Source organism: Sphaerodactylus townsendi, linkage group LG03 (assembly GCF_021028975.2).
Source record: "Sphaerodactylus townsendi isolate TG3544 linkage group LG03, MPM_Stown_v2.3, whole genome shotgun sequence".
Lineage (NCBI taxonomy): Eukaryota > Metazoa > Chordata > Lepidosauria > Squamata > Sphaerodactylidae > Sphaerodactylus > Sphaerodactylus townsendi.
In genome coordinates, this window is record NC_059427.1 from 6,575,990 (window position 1) to 6,596,115 (window position 20,126).

Here is a 20,126-nt window from a genome sequence, read left to right on the forward strand (position 1 = left end):
AATCCACATAACTTCTTTAATCGGTTTAAGGAGTGATCATTCAGAATCATGTCTCTATGATAAGACAGAGGCACAGATTTGGATAACTTTGACAAAGTTTTCTTACAGTGTTTATGTTTGTGCCAAACCTTTTTAGGTGGAGGGTCCAAGGCACCTCTGCCAGGCAATGCCATAGAGGAGGTCTGGGCCTCCTCAGCATTATAGCTGCAGCCAAAGGCCAAGGAACAGGACTTGGAACTGTCAAAACTGATGACAGTTGGATCCATCTTTCCAGAGTAATTTGTGCTCTGTCTATTTTCTGGAACAACACTAGTTTGGAGAGGAGACTCTTGAGTTTGGAGAGGAGATGTCTGAGGGGGGATATGATTGAAGTCTATAAAATTATGCATGGGGTAGAAAATGTCGACAGAGAGAATTTTTTCTTTCTTTCTCACAATACTAGAACCAGGGGGAATACATTGAAAATGCTGGGGGGAAGAAGTAGGACTAATAAAAGGAAAGATTTCTTCATGCAACGTGTGATTGGGGTTGGAATATGCTGCCACAGGAGGTGATGATGGCCACTAACCTGGATAGCTTTAAAAGGGGCTTGGACAGTTTTATGTTGATCTGTGGCTACCAATCTTGATCCTCCTTGATCTGAGATTGCAAAAGCCTTAGCAGACCAGGTGCTCGGGAGCAGCAGCAGCAGAAGGCCATTGCTTTCAGATCCTGCTTGTGAGCTCCCAAAGGCACCTGATGGGCCACTGCGAGTAGCAGAGTGCTGGACTAGATGGACTCTGGTCTGATCCAGCAAGGCTCTTTCTTATGTTCTTAAGCAGAGCTTTCTCAAAAAAGTGTGGTCTTCAAGCATGATGCTCCAGTGTAATTTGCCTAGTCACAATATTTTGAGACATCATGTTCTTTGGCAAGGCAGAGTAGGCACACATGTGATCATCTCTGTGAAGATTTTTGTACTACAAGATGTACATTTCTTGAAAAGAGCTTTTTGTGCCACTTTTTTCAAGGCTGATTGGTGTTTTAAATATTTTTTTGCCTCAAAAAATCATTGGGGCAATTTTGAAATTTACTTTACAAAACGAGGATGTCTGGTCAATCTAGCTCTGAAACTTTTTAAAAGTAAGGTTTTTCGACAACTAGACGGAATGAGCTCTGGGGAAGATAACCTGATTCACAGCTGGGAAACAGTACAAAATCAATAGTTCGATAGAATTTCGGCCTTACCTAAGAATACGCCCTTAGCTCTGATGTGGGCAGAACTTGAGTGTCCATACACCTTGCCCTATTGAGATACTGACAAAGAAGAGGAGTTTAGATTTATACCCTGCCTTTCTTTCCTGCATGGAGCCTCAAAAGAGCTTAGGCCGTTTCTGCCGCGGCCCCAGGCGCCTCCAGCCCACCGCAAGAATTCTGCTGGCAGGCCGGAGGCGAGGTCGCTAAACGCAAGCGTGTGACCGGCCCTCAGGAAAAAAAACCGACAGGCGATGCAGGCGGCTTCCGCATGGAGCCGCCTCTTCCCTTTCCATTTTACCAGCCACCGTGTTGCCGTCCTGCGAGGTTCCTCCTAAGCCCATGCCCAGCTGCCAGCTAAGCCCGACCTCCAGGGGCCTGGGAGGACAGCGAGGAGAACTTAGGAAGAGCTGTGCAGGACGGGCTGGCTTATTCGGTGGCAAAAAATGCTCAGGAAAGGAAAAAGCTGCATGTCTCGGGCGGTGCTGTTAGCGCAGACCAAGGCCGGAGGCTCTGCGGCTGTTGCGGCATTTTAAAACAACCCTTTAAAGGGGTTGTTGTTTTCAGAAGCTGACCTGGCGTAGCCCTGGGGAGAGAGGCCGCTGAGTCAGGCCTGTGCGAGATGGCTCCCACAAGGGGCGGCGATATTTCCGTCCCTCAGGGAAGCTTTCGATAAAGGGCTTAGCGATGCAGAAAGCTGACTTTACAAACTCTTTCCCTTTCTCTCTCCAAAGCAGACACCTTGTCAGGTAGATGGGGGTTACAGAGTTTAGAAAGAACTGTAACTAGCCCAAGGTCACTCAGCAGGCTTCATGTGTAGGAGTGGGGGAAATCCACTTTACCAGATAAAAGTCTGCGGCTCATGTGGAAGAGTGGGGAATCAAACTTGGTTCTCCAGATTACAGTCCACTGCTCTTAATGACTATACCACACTGGCTCTCAAAACATTAAGCCAACTCTCATAACAATGCTTTGCCTCCAACAACGTGCTTAGTAAATTAAACCTTGAGAAGCAGAGATCGACCAATGAGCCTCTGATTGTATGTGACAGAAACATTCTCTTCAAGTACTCAATTCCAGATAGAATGATGGGAGCATCAATTCTTGATTCTGCCTAACGTGATTCAATCTCTAACACAGACACATCAAATGATAGGGAATCAATTATACAGTCTAGATCAGGGTGAGACCTGCGGCTTCTCAGATGTTCAGGAACTACAATTCCCCATCGGCCTTCTGCCAGCATGGCCAATTGGCCATGCTGACAGAGATGATGGGAAATGGAGTTCAGGAACTATCTGAGAGCCATAGGTTCCTACCCCTGGTCTAGATTATCTTTCTTTAATTAAAATGACTATAATAATGAAAGATCACCATTTAAGGTTCATATTATCTCCAAAAATATCACACTGGCCATTAAGGCTTTCTGCTTCCAGACTGCACTGTCAGTATATCTCCTGTGTGGGTTCTTAAATGCTTCTGAAGATCTCCACAGCTGATGAATTTATTTCCATTTCTCCTGAATATCTTTCCAAACTACGAGCACTAAAAAGTTTCCCCCCCTGTGTGAGTTCTTTGATGCACTTGAAGCTGACAACTCCGTCTGAATTTCTTTCTACACTTTGAGCACTCAAAGGGTTTCTCTCCTGTGTGGGTTCTTTGATGCACTTGAAGATTACAGCTGTGACTGAATCTCTTTCCACACTCTGAGCATTCAAAAGGTTTCTCTCCTGTGTGGGTTCTTCCATGCACTTGAAGACTGCTACTCCTTCTGAACTGCTTTCTACACACTAAACATTCAAATGGTTTCTCTTCTATGTGTATTCTTAAATGCATGTGAAGACTTCCACTGTTGCTGAATGTCTTTCCACACTCTGAGCACTTAAAAGGTTTCTCTCCTGTGTGGGTTCTTTGATGCGCTTGAAGCTGACAACTCTGTCTGAATTTCTTTCTACACTTTGAGCACTCAAAGGGTTTCTCTCCTGTGTGGGTTCTTTGATGCACTTGAAGATTACAGCTGTGACTGAATCTCTTTCCACACTCTGAGCATTCAAAAGGTTTCTCTCCTGTGTGGGTTCTTAAATGCTTTTGAATGTCTCCACAGCTGCTGAACTTCTTTCCACACTCTGAGCACTCAAAACATTTCTTTCCTGTGTGGGTTCTTTGATGCACTTGAAGCTGACCACTCTGTCTGAATTTCTTTCCACACTCTGAGCACTCAAAAGGTTCCCCTCCTGTGTGGGTTCTTAAATGCTTTTGAAGGTCTCCACAGCTGCTGAACTTCTTTCCACACTCTGAGCACTCAAAACATTTCTTTCCTGTGTGGGTTCTTTGATGCGCTTGAAGCTGACCACTCTGTCTGAATTTCTTTCCACACTCTGAGCACTCAAAAGGTTTCTCTCCTGTATGGGTTCTTTGATGCACTTGAAGATTACCACTGTGACTGAATCTCTTTTCACACTCTGAGCACTCAAAGGGTTTCCCTCCTGTGTGTGTGCTTTGATGCACTTCAAGTTGGCCACATTGACTAAATCTCTTTCTACACACTGAGCACTCAAAAGGTTTCTGTGATTTGTGGGTTTGTAGATGCTGCTGAAGATCAACACTGGTATGGAATCTCTTTCCACATTTATGTAGCTTAACATCAGAGAAATTCGTTTCACTTGCTAAATAAATAAATGCCTTCCCGTTTGAATGGTGTAAACTCTTGTGTTGAACAAGATCTGAATCCTCTGAGAATTTCTTGCCACAGTCTAAACAACAATACACTTTCTCTCCTATATGAATTCTTTGGTGTCTAATGAGCTCTGCTCCACAAAGGAAGCTCTTTCCACACTGGAAGCAATTATGGGTCTTCTTTCCAGGCGGCTTTTGCAAATTGACATTTTGAATTTCATCTAAGAATTTCAATCCCCCGTCCAAGCATTTGTATGTTTCTTCTGCCATGTCAATTACATCATGGAAATCCCCTCTTTGGAAAGCAATGGGTGTTTCCCTCATCTTTTTACCATGGCTTCCCTCCTGCCTCTCTAGTCTCTCTTGATCCCTGAAGTGACACTGAGATTCATCGTCCTTGTCTCTTTCCAATGAAAATCCATGCAATTCCCCAATGGTGTCCTTGACATCTTTAGCTGCAATAGAGAATCTAATCAGCACTCATGCAAGGAGATAAGCCAGAAATCATTGATCCGAGATCAATGGGTGTTCATTTTGTATTCATGGTCAGAGTTTCTCCCTCCCATCCTCTCTACTTGACCCAGTCATCACATCTGTTCTCTGGCTAGGGACTCCAGGAATGCTGTTCATATATTCTATCCTGCTCTTCCCCCAAACCTCCCAAATCTAGTTGACGGGGCATAGAATCCTTCCTCCTCCCTTCACATTTTACTTGCCGCGCAGATCTTTTCATAAGAACATAAGAACATAAGAACTAGCCTGCTGGATCAGACCAGAGTCCATCTAGTCCAGCATTCTGCTACAAGCAGTGGCCCACCAGGTGCCCTAAGTGGGAGCTCACATGCAGGATATGAAAGCAATGGACTTCTGCTGCTGCTGCTCCTGAGCACCTGGTCTGCTAAGGCATTAGCAATCTGAGATCAAGGAGGATCAAGATTGGTAGCCATAGATTGACTTCTCCTCCATAAATCTGTCCAAGCCCTTTTTAAAGCTATCCAGGTTATTGGCCATCACCACCTCCTGTGGTGCAGCATTATTGAAACACCAATCACACGCTATGCGTGAAGAAGTGTTTCCTTTTATTAGATCCTAATTCTTCCCCAGCATTTTCAATGAATGCCCCTGGTTCTAGTATTGTGCAGAAAGAGAGAAAAAATTTCTCTCTGTCAACATTTTCTACCCCATGCATAATTTTATAGACTTCAATCATATCCCCCTCAGGCGTCTCCTCTCCAAACTAAGAGTCCCCGTAACGCTGCAGCTCTCCTCATAAGGAAGGTGCTCCAATCCTTCAACTTCATCCTCAAGCGGTTGCCCTTCTCTGCGCTTTTTTTCTATCTCTTCGATGTATCCTTTTTTTTGAGATGTGGCGACCAGGGGAGCTGAACACACAGTACTCCAAGTGCGGTCGCTCACGGGCGATATATAAGGGGCATGACAATCTTTGCAGTTTTATTCTCAATTCCTTTCCTAATTATCCCCAGCATAGAGTTTGCCTTTTCATCGCTGCCATGCATTGAGTTGACATTCCCGGCATGGAACTATCAGCTAAGGCGCCTAAAATCCCTTTCCTGGTCTGTGACTGATAGCACTGACCCCTGTAGCGATATTAATGTGAAGTTTGGATTTTTTTGGTTCCCACGCGTAAGTGCATCGCACATTTCGCTACATTGAACTGCATTTGCCATTTCTTAGCCCACTTTCACCCTAATTTATCAAGGTCGCTTGGGCTCTTAGCAATCCTTTGTGGTTCTTACCACCCTACATAATTTGGTATCATCTGCAAACTTGGCCACCACACTACCTGCACCCCTACTTCCAGGTCATTTTATGAATAGGATTAAAGAGCACTGGTCCCAAAGCGGATCCTTGGGGACCACTCACTCCCTACATCTCTCCATTGTGAGAACTTCCCATTTATACCCACCCTTGTTTCCTGTTCCTCAACCAGTTTTTAATCCATAGGAGGACTTCCCCTCTTATTCCTTCATTGCTGAGTTTTCTCAACAGTCTCTGGTGAGGAACTTTGTCAAAAGCCTTTTGGAAATCCAAGTAGACAATGTCCACTGATTAGATACAAAAAAACTTACAGGACGATGCACCCTGTGCTTACATAGAGTTTCCATCCACTGGCGTAATGCCCATTGGGCAAGGTGGGCAGCTGCCCAGGGCATCACCTTGTGGGGGGCATCAAAATGCTGGGTTCGTTTTTGGGTATTTTAGTGGTTTTCCATTTTTGGCCTGCAGGGGGCGCAGTTTTTAGGCTAGCAGCACCGAAATTTCAGCGTATCATCAGGAGACTGTCCTTATGCTACCCCCCCCCCCAAGTTTGGTGCAGTTTAGTTCAGGGGGGGCCAAAGTTATGGACCCTCAAAACTGTAGCCCCCATCTCCTATTAGCTCCCGTTGGAAACAATGGGGGATGGGGGCACCCCCTTTGGGAGTCCATAACTTTGGACTCCCTGAACCAAACCTCACCAAACTTGGGGAGTAGCACAAGGACAGTCTCCTGATGTTGTGCTGAAATCTTGGTGCTGATATGTCTAAAAATGCACCCCCTGCAGGCACCAATGTCCTGGTGCAAAAATAAATTTGGTCGTGGTGGAGTGGCCGCACATTGGGGCGGGGGGGGGGGGGGCATCCAACTCAGGTTTTGCCCAGGGCTACAGCTTGCCCGGGGCTGCCTCGTTACGCCCCTGTTTCCATCATGGAATAATCAGAGCCATAAGGACCTTGCGTAGCGTGACTGTTCTTAAAATAGCCTCCACACGATTCCCAATGCTGACATGCCCGGTGGGCAGAGCAACAAAATGGCTGCCGCAGGAGACAGAAACAGCCACAAATGATTGCCAGAGTGAAGATTCTTGAGCCGTGGTGGCAACTGGTGCCAAAGCAGCATTTTTAAACACCTGCACAGTCTATCAAGTCTCCTGCAGTTAATTAAAAACCCTGCCTGACCCTATCTGCTCCCTAAGAACACTTGACAAGTGCCACAAAGTGTGTCAGCGGAAGTTGTGGTGTCCATAAATACCACGCTGGGGGCCCAGATCTTGCCGAGTACTCTAGGAAATAGGAGATGTGGATTTGTCCAACAGGGGCTGTTTCAAAGAGCCCCTTTCCCTTACATATCTTCTAGAATGTAAGGACATTTCGGTCACTCGACAGCAAAAGCTGAGCTCAGCCCAGAAGGAGATTCTATGTCTCCCAGGTTTCACGCCCCAGAAAGCCTCAGAAACCAGCAGGCTTTATAATTCTACCAAAACCAAGAGTTGTAAGAAGTGAATCAGAAATCCTCCATGGGTATTGTAGAGAAATTGAGTCTACCATTTTAAATCTCTCTATTTTAGTAGCTTGTTTGGCTAAGTGTGGAGCCCCAGCTGTAGAGCATGTTCCTTTTAGTTAGGACTCAAATGATTAACACCTGTTAGCAACTTTTGATTTTTGCCAAGCTGACTCAGCTAATTATCAAGAAAGAATGATTGGTCTGTTTACATCAGCTGACAGACAATTTCTGTATAATTTGCCTTTCAGCATTTCATTAGTTTATCTCTCTCTTTCTATACCTCTTTATGCTTGCTGTTGCTCTGTTTCAAAACTCTGCCTGTTATCTATCTGTGTTTTAGTCCATTAATCTCTGCCAGTGGATATTTTCTGTCATAGTTAAGTGTTTAGTCTCTGCTTGCATCTTATTGTAACAAACGTACGCTACCAGGAATTTTAAGTTATTGTTTTAACTGTTACTTTTGCATTTCAGTTTATTGAGCAGGTGCAGAACTCAATAAACATCTATATATAATTTTCCAAAAACGGTTTGCGTTTTCAGTGATGTTTTTGCATGCTTAATAACAAAATCCCAACCCACGTTACTTTTGAAAGAGTGGCAGGAAGCCAGCTCTTCCGTTACAGGTATTCCTTGCCTTTCCTCCAGATGTAACCATGAAGGATACCTACTTGCAACCAGTTCCTCTGGGAAGGAAATTCTCTCTTGAGATCCTCTTGACAAATTCTCCAGTCCTCCTGCGGATGGGAAGTTTTTGTCTGTCTCCACTGTAGTCTCTCCTACACTCCTGGCTTTCTTGCAAGAGGGAGAGAAAGAGTCATGATCAGTCTTATACTGGTATGGAAATAAATACAAGAAGAAAGGAAAATTATTCTGGAAGGATGGAAACATGGTCAAGATCATTGTACCGAAACCAAGAGCTGTAAGAAGTGAATTATAATTCCTCCAAGGCTTTTCCTTGCCAGTTCCCTAGATGTAGCTGTGAAGGATATTCACTTGTAGCCTGCTCACCTGGGAAGGAAATTCTCTCTTGAGATCTTCTTGACAAACTCCCCAGCACTCCTTTGGATGGGAGGCTTTTGTCTATCTCCACTGTGGTCTCATTTACATTGCTGGCTTCTTCTGCAGAAGTAAAAAGTCAGAATTCTTATACCAGTAAGGAAATAAATGCAACAAAAAAGAAAAATTATTGTGAAAGGAAGAAAAAAACAGTAAAGATCAAAGTACACAAGCCAAGTGGTAGAAATAGAACAGGTCCATTCCAGATGTCAATCACTGTATATGCCCATAATCCTAAAATGGAAAGGTGTGTTGGAAAGATTCGAAACTGGGAAATTAGAACATGGCCCTTTCCAGAATCTTTTGAGGGCCTCTCAGCCCTGCCTTGGCATTAAGCCAGGACAGCCTCTCTGGCTTTGCTTATGGCCACAACACTGGCCTCAGTTGCCCTTGGGAGAGCCAGGCCACTTGAGTGGCTCTACCTGGTCATGCTAGAGTTCCCTTTCTCTGCTACCTCATCACCTTGAGGCCCCCAACCATGGAAGATGGCAGGGCAGGCCTCCAAATGATGTACTGCTGGTCACTGGCGTTCCTGCCTAGGGACATGGGGTACCCCTTGTCCCCGGGCGCATTGATTGAGGTCACGTGGGGGGCACCAAAACATCCTCCTACACAGCGAGGGATTGAGCAAGCCCTAGCAAGCAGGCACTGAGGCAGCCGACTGCTCCCAGTGCCTGTCGTAGCCCCGCCCACTCTGTACGGTGGCCTGGAGTGTCCAGGGGGCGGGGGAGAAATCCCACTGGGCTCCCAGGAGCAGGACTGGGGAGCTCTGCCTCCCCTCCCTCTGACCCAGCGTGCCTTATTCGCCTTAAATTACGTGTGGCATTACTCAGAAGCCTTCTCCCCGGCAGCCGGGCACCAGCAGGCACAGCAAAAGGCAAGCTGAGCAGGGAGCCCTGGGGTAGGAGGTGATTTGTGAGAGATGATGCTGATGTTTGCTTGGTAAACCTTCAGATGGGGGGTGACTTGTGAGAGATTTACATGCTTAAAAGTTAATTCCCCTTGCACTGGCTTGGAGCTGTTTCTCAGGCTAGCAGCCTACCTCACAGGGTTGGTGTGAGGACACAATTAGGAAAGTGGTGGGGAGAGAGCCATGCCTGTTTTGTTGGGGGTAGGAGGTGATTTGTGAGAGATGATGCTGATGTTTGCTTGGTAAACCTTCAGATGGGGGGTGACTTGTGAGAGATTTACATGCTTAAAAGTTAATTCCCACGTGCACTGGCTTGGAGCTGTTTCTCAGGCTACCAGCCTACCTCACAGGGTTGGTGTGAGGACACAATTGGGAAAGAGAGTTGGTGGGGAGAAAGCCATGTATGTTTTGCTGGTGGTGGGAGGTGTTTTGTGAGCTGGTGCAAAAAATCATTGTTTGGTCGTTGTGGGGGAGGGTGGTCGTCCATACCTGGGGTGGGGGTGGGGGTGGGGGGGCACCAAACTCAGATTTTGTCCCCGGGCTCCAGTTTGCCTAGATTCGCCCCTGCTGCTGGTCAAGATTTTGATTTAAGCACCATCCCAATGGCAGCAATTTGCTCCTTTGGCACTTGTGAAAGATCCTTACCCAGAAAGGCCACGCTCCCATAGTTCTCCAGCATGACTTCCCTGTAGAGAGTTCTTTGGCCCAGATCTAGCAGAGCCCACTCTGCCTCGGAGAAATACACGGCCACCTCCTCAATGAAAAATGGACACTGAAAGAAGAAGTAGATTCCCTCTTCAGAGATCATGCTTGGCAGAAACTGCACTCTGGAAGTGGACATTCTGGGATGATGGAGTACACAGAGTTTTGCATAGGTTGATGGGTTGGCATTCAGAGCCTCTATCACTCAGACTGAAGTAAATGCCTCGTGAGAAAGGAGGGACCCAACTCTTCCCCCTCATCTCCTTTACCTGGACTGGATGCGCAGCTGCAATTTCCACACCTCTGACAAATTGATGGCTCAACAATATCTCCCCAAAGCCTGCAAAGGAGGGAAAATTAGAAGAACATAAGAACAGCCATGCTGGATCAGACCAAAGACCCATCAGGTCCAGCACTCTTTCCACACAGTGGCCAACCTGTTGCCTCTAAGAATCCCACAAGCAAGACAATTGCAACAGCACTATCCTGCCTGTGCTACAAAGCACCTAATACAATAGGCATGCTCCTCTGATACTGGAGAGAAAAGGTAGGCATCATTACTAATATCCATTTTATCTAGCAGGCATGGATTGCCCTATTCTCCATGAATATGTCCACTCCCCTCTTAAGCGTCAGCCTAAACCTCCTATTTGGTTCCCATCCTGCATCTTCATTCTCAGGGCTGTGAAACATTACACTATGAACACTCAAGAGAACTTGTGATGATTTTTACAAAATGGTGAGAGACAGAGGCGCACCATGGGTAAATGGAGCCAGGAGACAAATTGTCTCCAGGATGCCCCCCAGGCTGTGCCCCACCGCCACCCCGGCTCCACCCCCTGATGCCCCCAGGCTCCACCCCCACTGACTTTGACCCAGCCCATGTCACCATGGACACGGGCAAGGTCTAGGGTGCCCACCTCCCCTCCCCCTGCCGGCTGGGCTCCCAGCAGTCTCTTCTGACTGGGGAGGGGAGGAAGGGAGGGAGGGGGAGTCTGGGGGGGTTGAGGGTGCTTGGAGGCAGCAGGAAGTCCTGTTGCCTCATCGTTTTTGCATGCCTCGACTGACACAGATAGGTTGAGGCACGTGAAAACGACGAGGTAGCAGGACTTCCTGGTCACATGGGGGTCCAATTTTGCGCCCCCCCACATGACCAGAAGAGTGGCGCCCGGGGACAAGGGGTACCCCTTATCCCTAGGTAGATACGCCACTGGTGAGAGATGCAGGACAAAAGCATCAGGCACCCATGTTTCAGGCTTTTGAGAGAGGTGATTAATGTCCTCTTAACCCTGGATCTCTAAATGGTGCCCGCTGGATTAGACCAAAGGGCCCCTTAGTCCAGGTGCAAACATTCATTTTCCCCCAGTCAGGGTCCTTCCATGTGCCCTTGTGTTTAGACTGGCAAGGGAACAAGAGGAGGATGGAAATGATGTCACATGCCACATCACTGTTACATCAAAGGGTGATAAAACCTTAAATAATCTCCCAGGGGCATGAACCAAATGTCTCTAATGCACAAAGATGTCTCTATAACTAATGCTCGAAGTATGGGTAATAAACAGGATGAACTGGCACTCTTAACACAGCATAATAAATATAATAACAGGCATCACTGAAATCTGGTGGAATGAATCTCATGACTGGAATGTAATAATTGAGGGGTACAACCTATTCCAGAGAAACAGATCAACGAGGAAAGGCAGTGGAGTAGCACTATATGTCAGGGATGATTACACCTGTGAGCAGGTCCATGACATCAATCCTCAGTACCAGGTTGAGAGCATTTGGGTAAACAGTAAGGGGAAGAAAAACAACAGTGATCTCATTGTGGGGTCTATTACAGACCCCCAAGCCAGACCGAAGCCTGTTTCTTGTGGGTTTTCCGGGCTGTGTGGCCATGGTCTGGTAGATCTTGTTCCTAACGTTTTGCCTGCATCTGTGGCTGGCATCTTCAGAAATGCATCACAGAGAGAAGTCTGTTACACATTGTGTCCAGCAAGAAGGGAATGTTTAGAGTTGGATGACGCCTTCCTGGAGCAGATGACCAAACTTTCACAAAGAAGAGAAATAGTAGTAATGGGAGATTTCAATTATCCAGATATTTGCTGGGAGTCAAATTCTGCCAAGACTACCAGGGCCAACAATTTCCTGACTTGCCTTGCAGACAATTTCATGGTCCAGAAGGTGGATGAAGCAACAAGGGGATCAGCTATTTTAGATCTGCTCCTAACCAACAATGATAACCTGAGTAATGGGGTAGAAGTGGCAGGGTCTTTAGGTGGGAGGGGGCGTGTTCTCCTGCAGTTCGTTATACAATGGAAAGGGGATGCCAAGTCTAGTTGGACATGTGTTCTAGACTTTAAGAAAGCTGATTTCAGTAAACTTAAGGAACTACAGTGGAACCTCGGTTTTCATTGCCTTTGGTTTTCATCGGTTTCGGTTTTCATCAATTTTTTCAGTGAAAAAATTGTCTCTGTTTTCTTCGAGTTGCCTTGGTTTTCATCGATTTGCAGTAAGGTGCAGGGGTTTGTGGCTTGTCCCATTTCAGACAAATCCTAAAGAGGCGTCAGAAACAGACCTCTTTGGACAGCTTTCTGGTGCGACATTGGTCCACTGGCTCTGAAGCTGGTCCTAGTGTTATTGTTTGTTACTGTTTTCAGCATTAAACACTATGTTTATTCACCCAAAAATGTGTTTTTGGTATGTTTTTTGGAGTGCCTAGAATGGATTAATTGGATTTACATTGATTCCTATGGAAAAGTTTGCCTCGGTTTTAATCGGTTTCGGTTTTCATTGATTCTTTTCGGACAGGTTACCAATGAAAACCGAGGTTCCACTGTACTGTGCATGATCACATGGTTAAGAATGCTAAAAGGGAAGGGAGTACAAGATGGATGGGAGTTTCTTAAAATTGATGGCACAATTTCAAACAGTTCCAATGGGGAGAAAAATGGGAGGTGTCTAAAGAAACCAGGATGGATGTCTAAAGAACTCTCAAGTGAGCTAAGATATAAACGGGACATGTACAAGAAATGGAAAAGGTGGAAAATTATTAAACGGGTATTCAAACAAATAGCCGAGACAAGTAGGGAGAAAGTCAGAACAGTTAAAGGTCACAATGAGCTCAGACTTACGAGAGAAGTTAAAGACAATAAAAAGGCCTTTTTGGGTTATGTCCATAGCAAAAGGAATACAAAGAATATGATAGGGTCACTGCATGGAGAAGATGGTGAAATTTTAACAGGGGTCAGAGAAAAGGCAGAACTACTCAACACCTTCTTTGCCTCTGTTTTTTCCCAAAAGAAAGATAGTGCTCAACTGGAGGGAAGTGGCTCAAAAGATATAGCAGAGGAAATTCAGCACAGAAAAGAGCTAATACAGTAAAGAGCTAGTAAAGAGCTAGTACAGGAATTCCTGAATAATTTAAATGAATTCAAATCTCCAGAGCCTGATGAACTACATCCCAAGGAACTGGCAGAAGTAATCTCAGAACCGCTTGCTACAATCTTTGAGAACTTCTGGAGAACGTGAGAAGTCCCAGCAGACTGGAGAAGAGCTAATATTATCCCTATCTTCAAAAAGGGGGAAAAGAGGACCCAAACAACTACCGCGCAGTCAGTCTGACATCAATACCAGAAATGATTCTAGAGCAGATCATTAAGGAGACAGTCTGTAAGCACTTGGAAGGGAATAATGTGACAACTAAAAATCAACATGGGTTTTTCAAAAATAAGTCAAGCCAGACTAATCTTATCTCTTTTTTTTAACAGAGTGACAAACTTAGTAGATGAAGGGAATGCTGTGGACGAGGCATGCCTTGATTTTAGTAAGGTGCCCCATGATATTATTGCAAGCAAGCTGGAAAGATGTGGACTGGACAATGCAACTGTTAGATTAATTTGTAATTGGTTGACTGGCTGAACACAAAAAGATTAGAAAGCTGGGCCAAAACTAACAAAATGAATTTCAACAGAGATAAATGTAAGATTCTACACTTAGGCAGAAAAAAATGAAATGCACAGATACAGGATAGGTGACACCTGGCTTGACAACACTACATGTGAAAGGGATCTGGGAGTCTTAGTAGACCACAAACTGAACATGAGTCAGCAGTGTGATATGGCAGCCAAGAAAGCCAATACAATTCTGGAATGAATCAATAAGAGTCTAGCGTCTAGATCAAGGGAAGGAATTGTACCACCCTTCTCTGCAGTGGTCAGACCTCACCTAGGGTACTGTGTTCAGATCTAGGTACCACTATTCAAGAAGGATATTGACAAGCTGGAACGTGTCCAGAGGAGGGCAACAAAAGTGGTAAAAGATCTGGAATCCATGTCCTATGAGGAGAGACTTAGGGAACTGGGTATGTTTAGTCTGGAGAAGTGGAGGTTAAGGGGGGACATGATAGCTATGTTTAAATACTTGAAGGGATGCTGTGGAGAAATTGGTCGTATTACTTTAATTTCTCCAACTTGTAGCTCTGTCAGCTAAAAGTTATGCCCAGATGAAAACTATGTTCTTTTGAATAGGACCCTAATCATATTAGTAAGTAATTGCATCTGTTAGCAATTATGACTGTTGGTCAAGCTGACTCAGCAAATTACCATGAGAATGTTATTGGTCTGTTCATACCACCTGACGGGTAGTTTGTGTATAACTATCTTTCAATGCTCTCATTAGAGGCTATCTATCTTTTTCTCTTCCTTTGTTTTCATGCTGTTACTCTAGGCTGACCAGCCGTCCCGCTTTTGGCGGGACCGGCCCGCCTTTGGACAATTTGTCCCGCGTCCCGCAGGTTCCACAAATTGTCCCGATTGTGGGGAGGCTGCTGCACTGCCTTGGGGGCGCAAGGCAGTGCGGCAGCCTCCCGTGCACGCGGCCGCAGAAGCGCACGGACTTCTGGGGCTTGCCATTTGCAGCCCTGTGACAGGGCGGCAATCGGCGAGCCCCAGAAGCCCGTGCGCTCCTGCGGCCGCACGCGTGCGCGCACCCGCTCGCGGCTGCCTCCTCGTTCCGGATCACAAAGGTGACCATCTGGTCACCTTATGTTACTCTGTTTTGATATACTGTCTGTTATCTGAAGTATTGTTGCCAGTTAGTTTTATCAGAAATAGTTATTGTTATGCAGTTTCAGCTGAGTTGTTTATTGAGCAGGAGCAGCTCTCAATAAACCTTAAAATATATTTTTCTAAAAAGTTTTGTGTTTCTGCATTCCTGCGTGCACTTTTACAAAATCCTAACCCACGTTTCATTGTCAAGAGCTGGTAGTAAGCTTATCTCTTTCGTTACAGATGCCATGTCAAAGAGGGAGCAAGCTTGTTTTCTGCTACCTCAGAGACTACGACACGGAGTAATGGATTCAAGATGCAGGAAAAGAGGTTCCACCTAAACATTAGGAAGAACTTTCTGACTGTCACGGCTGTTCAACAGTGGAATTCACTGCCTTGGAGAGTGGTGGAGTCCCCTTCTTCGGAGGTTTTTAAACAGAGGCTGGACATATGTCAGAAGTGCTTTGTGTTGGAAGAAAGGGACTATACGCTGTTTCCTGCCTCATCCTACAGAGGGGGTTTTTACTAGCGAGCTAGTGGCTAGATAGGGACTTAGGAATTTGTCACCTTTACTCTATCATGCTGTGTCTATCCCTTTGATGTAGACTGATACTCTTAGGGACTTCCTCCCTTGCTTCCGCCTTCTTCTCGGACCTCTCCATTACTCTACTTTCACCATGCCTAGGGAGAGGATGTGTCTCCTACGCATCCGCCTCCATCCAGCTAGATTAGACTAGATAGTGAACCTATCTCTACACCTTTCTATCCAGAATGGAGTTCACTAATAAATACTCTTTTTATTAGATAAGAAACTACAAATGACTCTGATTTTCTTTTGTGTCTGAAGTTCTCTCTAGCAAGCTCAACCACGTGTTTGTACCCAGGTAAGCTTCCCTGTGTTCAGCCTCTGTGCCACTCTGCTAATTTCAAAGGGATACACACGCACCAGGTGTGGATCTTCCAACACTTTGATTGTGGGTTCCTGCATGGAAGGGGTTGGACTTGTGGTCTCTTCCAACTCTTATGATTCTAAGTCAAAATGCCAGTTGTGATTTTAAAATATCATTTGATGCTCCAGAAAATCTAGGGCAATACCAATGTGTACATGGATAGTGGCGGCCTCCACCCAGGACTCATTGCAGCCACACACACACCCCATTCACCTGGGGTACAAATCAGCCTCACCTCCTGCAGCCAGTAGCAGGTGAAGAAAGGCACCAGGTGGGCCCAAGAGGAACAAGCCCCCACTTCTAGGGGAGAGGCAGCCACTTTCCTCCCTCAGCTTAAAGGGGGGGGGGGGCAAGGACTACAGGCCAGATAGTCAACAGAGGATCCTACCGGGCCTGACTGATGACCCAGGGCCCAATGGAGATCCGCGGGAGGGGGCTAAAGGGGCAAGACTGGGAGGGGGAGGGGATAAGAAGGAAGAGAAGGCTGTGGCGTTCCCCCTCCTCACCCGGGCCCTTGGGCGGTGTATCCTTCCCTCCTACCCTAATCTGGGGGCTGGTATCCCCAGACGATGACTCTTCCCATTGGCCCAAGGGGCCAAGAGACAACCGCGCCCACAAAGCACTGGGTGTACGGGGTAGCCCTCACCCACGCCACCCTCCTACTAGTAGGTCTCCCTGCCTCCCTTCCCCCGTCTGGTATTGGGAGTTCGCACCCTCCCTCTCCCTTGTTGCTTCACAGGGAGAGGAGTTTCCAGGGGTTTGTCTCTCCCCTGTGGCCTCACAGGAAGAGGTGTTTACTGCCTGTGTGAAAGAATCCCACCCTGTTACTGCACAGGGTGAGGACCGGCCTGAACTGTGGTCTGGGATCTGATAGGGGGTCTGGGCTTCAGGGTTCTCCTCCATCCTTCCCACTTCCCACCATAGAGCTATCCCCTTCCCTTGGCTGTTCACACCACCACCCACATTCCCTGCTGCTGCAGCAGCTCCTGACTCTCTTTCCCACTTCCTTATATACCTTCTGCCCTCTCATTCTTCTTCCTCCTCCCAGCTGCTTCTGCAGCTGCCTCAGCTGTGGGCGGGCGGGCCCTGCCTGGTCTGAGCTGCTCCTCCAGCCTATCACCCCCATTTGGCTCAGCTGTGGGCTTGCTGGGCCTACACCTCCTCTCTTCCCTGCCTTCCTCTCTGAACAAGGCTTCTAAGGCTTCAAGAGGCTCCTCTGCAGCCTTTCCATCTCCTGCTGTGCCAGCCTGTGTGTGACCCAGCGGGGCAAGTCCAGGCGCTGCAGCTGGACAAAGGCAACAGGCTGGAGGAAGGGGACAGGAGAAGAGAGACAGTGAGACAATGGCAGAACTACAGAGAGAGTGAGACAGAGAAGGAGAGTAATTGAGAGAGGTTGGGGCTCAGCTCGGGCCATGGGATTGAGTGCTACTCCAAGCAATCTGCCCGGGCGAGCAATTTGCTGCTGCCCACCATAGAGGAACCACCAACAGGGTCATGTCCCAGAGGAGTAGGGCATTTGAGCATTCACACCAAAGCCAACTGGGGCAAGAATGGGACAAAGACCATCCAGGAAAAGGGAACAGAAGGATGGTACACCTGGTGGGTGTAGCCCAGGAAAGGGGGCAGCCCCACACAATGGGATTCCAGAAGTACTGTAGGGTTTTGGCCAGATGAAATATCACATACACCCTAGCTCCTTCCCATAGCTCATGCTTCTGACTACGATCCACCAGATGACCTTGGAAAAGCTTTAAGTAGGGCACAGAAGACCCTGCACAATTTTCAAGGCAAGAGACATTTGGAAATGCTTTGCCATTGCCAAACTCCATGTCAAAGTCCTGGTATTCCCTGGAGGTTTCCCATCCAAATACTAGCCAGGGTTGCGACTGGCTCAAGCTCACTCAGTAACCTTCCATGTCACGAGTGGTGATTTGAACGTGGGTTTCTCATGTCCTAGTCCGACATCTTAATCACTACTCCACGTTGAACCTCGTTTAGCCCCTACAAACGAGTTATCAGAGATATGCTGTCCCGGAACAGGGTGATTGTTTATTAACTGTGGCTGATATTTGCAACCAGATTTCTCTACCTTTACTTTTCTGAGTTATCGTCATTCTCTATAATGGAAGGAAAGTGAAATATATATTTAAAGTCATGTGAATAAGGACCTATTTGCCATCTATGAACCTATCTAACCTCAACTGACTGGCCATCACTACATTCTATCACTGGCGTAATGCCCATTGGGCAAGGTGGGCAGCTGCCCAGGGCATCACCTTGTGGGGGGCATCAAAATGCTGGGTTCGTTTTTGGGTATTTTAGTGGTTTTCCATTTTTGGCCTGCAGGGGGCGCAGTTTTTAGGCTAGCGGCACCAAAATTGCAGCGTATCATCAGGAGACTGTCCTTATGCAACCCCCCAAGTTTGGTGAGGTTTGGTTCAGGGGGTCCAAAGTTATGGACTCCCAAAGGGGGTGCCCCATCCCCCATTGTTTCCAAAGGGAGCTAATAGGAGATGGGGGCTACACATTTGAGGGTCCATAACTTTGGCCCCCCCTGAACCAAACTGTACCAAACCTGGGGGGTATCATTAGGGCAGTCTCCTGATGAGACCCTGAAAGTTTTGAGACTGTGCCTTCAGAAATGTGCCCCCCACAGCCTACAACCCCCATTGACAGCAATGCAGAAAACTCAATGCAGAACAAAGATTCTTGGGCAAATTTCTAGGATGTTCCTGCAGGGGGTGCATTTTTGGATGTATCGGCACCAAAATTTCAGGGTATTATCTGGAGATGATGGCATGGTGGAGTGGCCGCCCATGGGGGGGGGGGGGCATCCAACTCAGGTTTTGCCCAGGGCTACAGTTTGCCCAGGGCTGCCTCGTTACGCCCCTGCATTCTATTACCCTGAGACTCTGGTGTCCACTTGCTGCTCTGTGCAGAAATCCCCCACCCCCCTGGTTCTAAACCTTCCACTCAATAACTTCACTATGTCCCCAATCCCATCTGGGCACAAGTCACCCTTACCAAGTGAGGGGGCATCTCGGTCATACTGCTGAGCCCGTGGTCTCGGCCACTCCTCTGAAGAAGCTCCTTCTGCCTCAGAAAACTTAGCTTCCATCCTCACGGATGGCCCCCACGTCTGAAACAGCAGGAACAGAGATGAGGAAGAGAAAGAGTGGACCAGGTTGAGGAGGTGGATCCTGCCCCATTCCCAAAAATCCTCACCGTTGCAGCGACCAGCAGAGATTATTCAACCATGGGGGCAAGAATCAGGGTTGGGCTTTCTTCCCAGCCTAGGAAATTCTCAACAGGCATAAATATATGGCAGGGAAGCCTTAGGAAAAGGTCGTAGCTTGGACAGAGTGAATGAAACCTCCTCACCTGTTCTGACTGCATCTTCTCCTCTGCCTGACTCAGGAGGAAACCTTCAGCCAGGGCCACTGCCTGGGAACTCGTCTCCGGTCTGCATTCTCTGACCCAGTGCTGCATTTCCTGGGGCAGGATGGTCAGGAACTGCTCCAGGATCACCAGGTCCAGCATCTGCTTCTTGGTGTGTCTCTCGGGCTTCAGCCAGTGGGTGCAAAGTCCATAGAGCTCACTAAAAACCTGTCGGGGCCCATTAGCATCATTATAACAGAACTGTCGGAAACACCGCCTACATACATCTGAGTTCATGGTGTCTTGATCCAGGATTTCTGACACAGCTCTTTCCCAGAATTCAACACCACTCCCTGCAGGGATGGGATGGGAGACTTTCCTTGATCTCTTGCCAATTCCAGGTCCTTCTGGGTCCTCCTCTTCCATCTCCTTCCCCTTCTCTTGGAAAACCTCCAACTGTGGAAAGATACGCTTAGATAACTCTGAAGGGGGACAGGAAACAATATCAAAAAAGGCAGGAAGACACACAAAGAGAATGGGGCTGCTGCATCACCTATACTGATCAGGAGACACTCAAAGGTTAACCTGGTAGATCAGGAGTGCCATTGTTATCATTTGAAGGTCAGGATTAAAGTCATTGTTTCATATTACTTATCAAGCTTTTAAAAGATGTGCCCATTTTGACCTTCTGGGGAGAAACATGCCTATCAGACTGCTTAAAAATCTGTTGTGGTGAGGCTGGCCTGGGATGTGGAGGATCAGTCTGTCTAAGGAGGTAAATCGCAAAGTACACTGGAGCCCTGGAGTAAATGACCAAGAATGGGTTTACCCTTGTGGGTAACTCCTCAGCAGGCTGAATGCATTAGACAACAGCTCTGTGCAAGCACCCAGCAG

General features: G+C 47.1%; 1 protein-coding gene across 3 annotated transcripts in view; it reads right to left on the reverse strand.

Moving 5' to 3' along the window:
* Nucleotides 1-20,126, reverse strand: part of LOC125428579 (putative zinc finger protein 66) — a 206,604-nt gene that overhangs the window by 172,016 nt on the left and 14,462 nt on the right. The window contains exons 2-8 of one of the 3 annotated variants that reach the window (XM_048488932.1): nt 19,236-19,688; nt 18,879-18,993; nt 10,126-10,196; nt 9,800-9,926; nt 8,197-8,307; nt 7,857-7,976; nt 2,555-4,361 (exon numbers count right to left, since the gene is read on the reverse strand). In XM_048488932.1, the coding sequence (XP_048344889.1) occupies nt 2,776-4,361; nt 7,857-7,976; nt 8,197-8,307; nt 9,800-9,926; nt 10,126-10,196; nt 18,879-18,993; nt 19,236-19,658 (2,553 nt within the window). In that variant the 5' untranslated portion in view covers nt 19,659-19,688 and the 3' untranslated portion in view covers nt 2,555-2,775. Of the gene's footprint in view, nt 1-2,554; nt 4,362-7,856; nt 7,977-8,196; nt 8,308-9,799; nt 9,927-10,125; nt 10,197-18,878; nt 18,994-19,235; nt 19,689-20,126 lie in introns of those variants that run through there. The other 2 variants (XM_048488933.1, XM_048488934.1) reach the window with 2 other exon arrangements.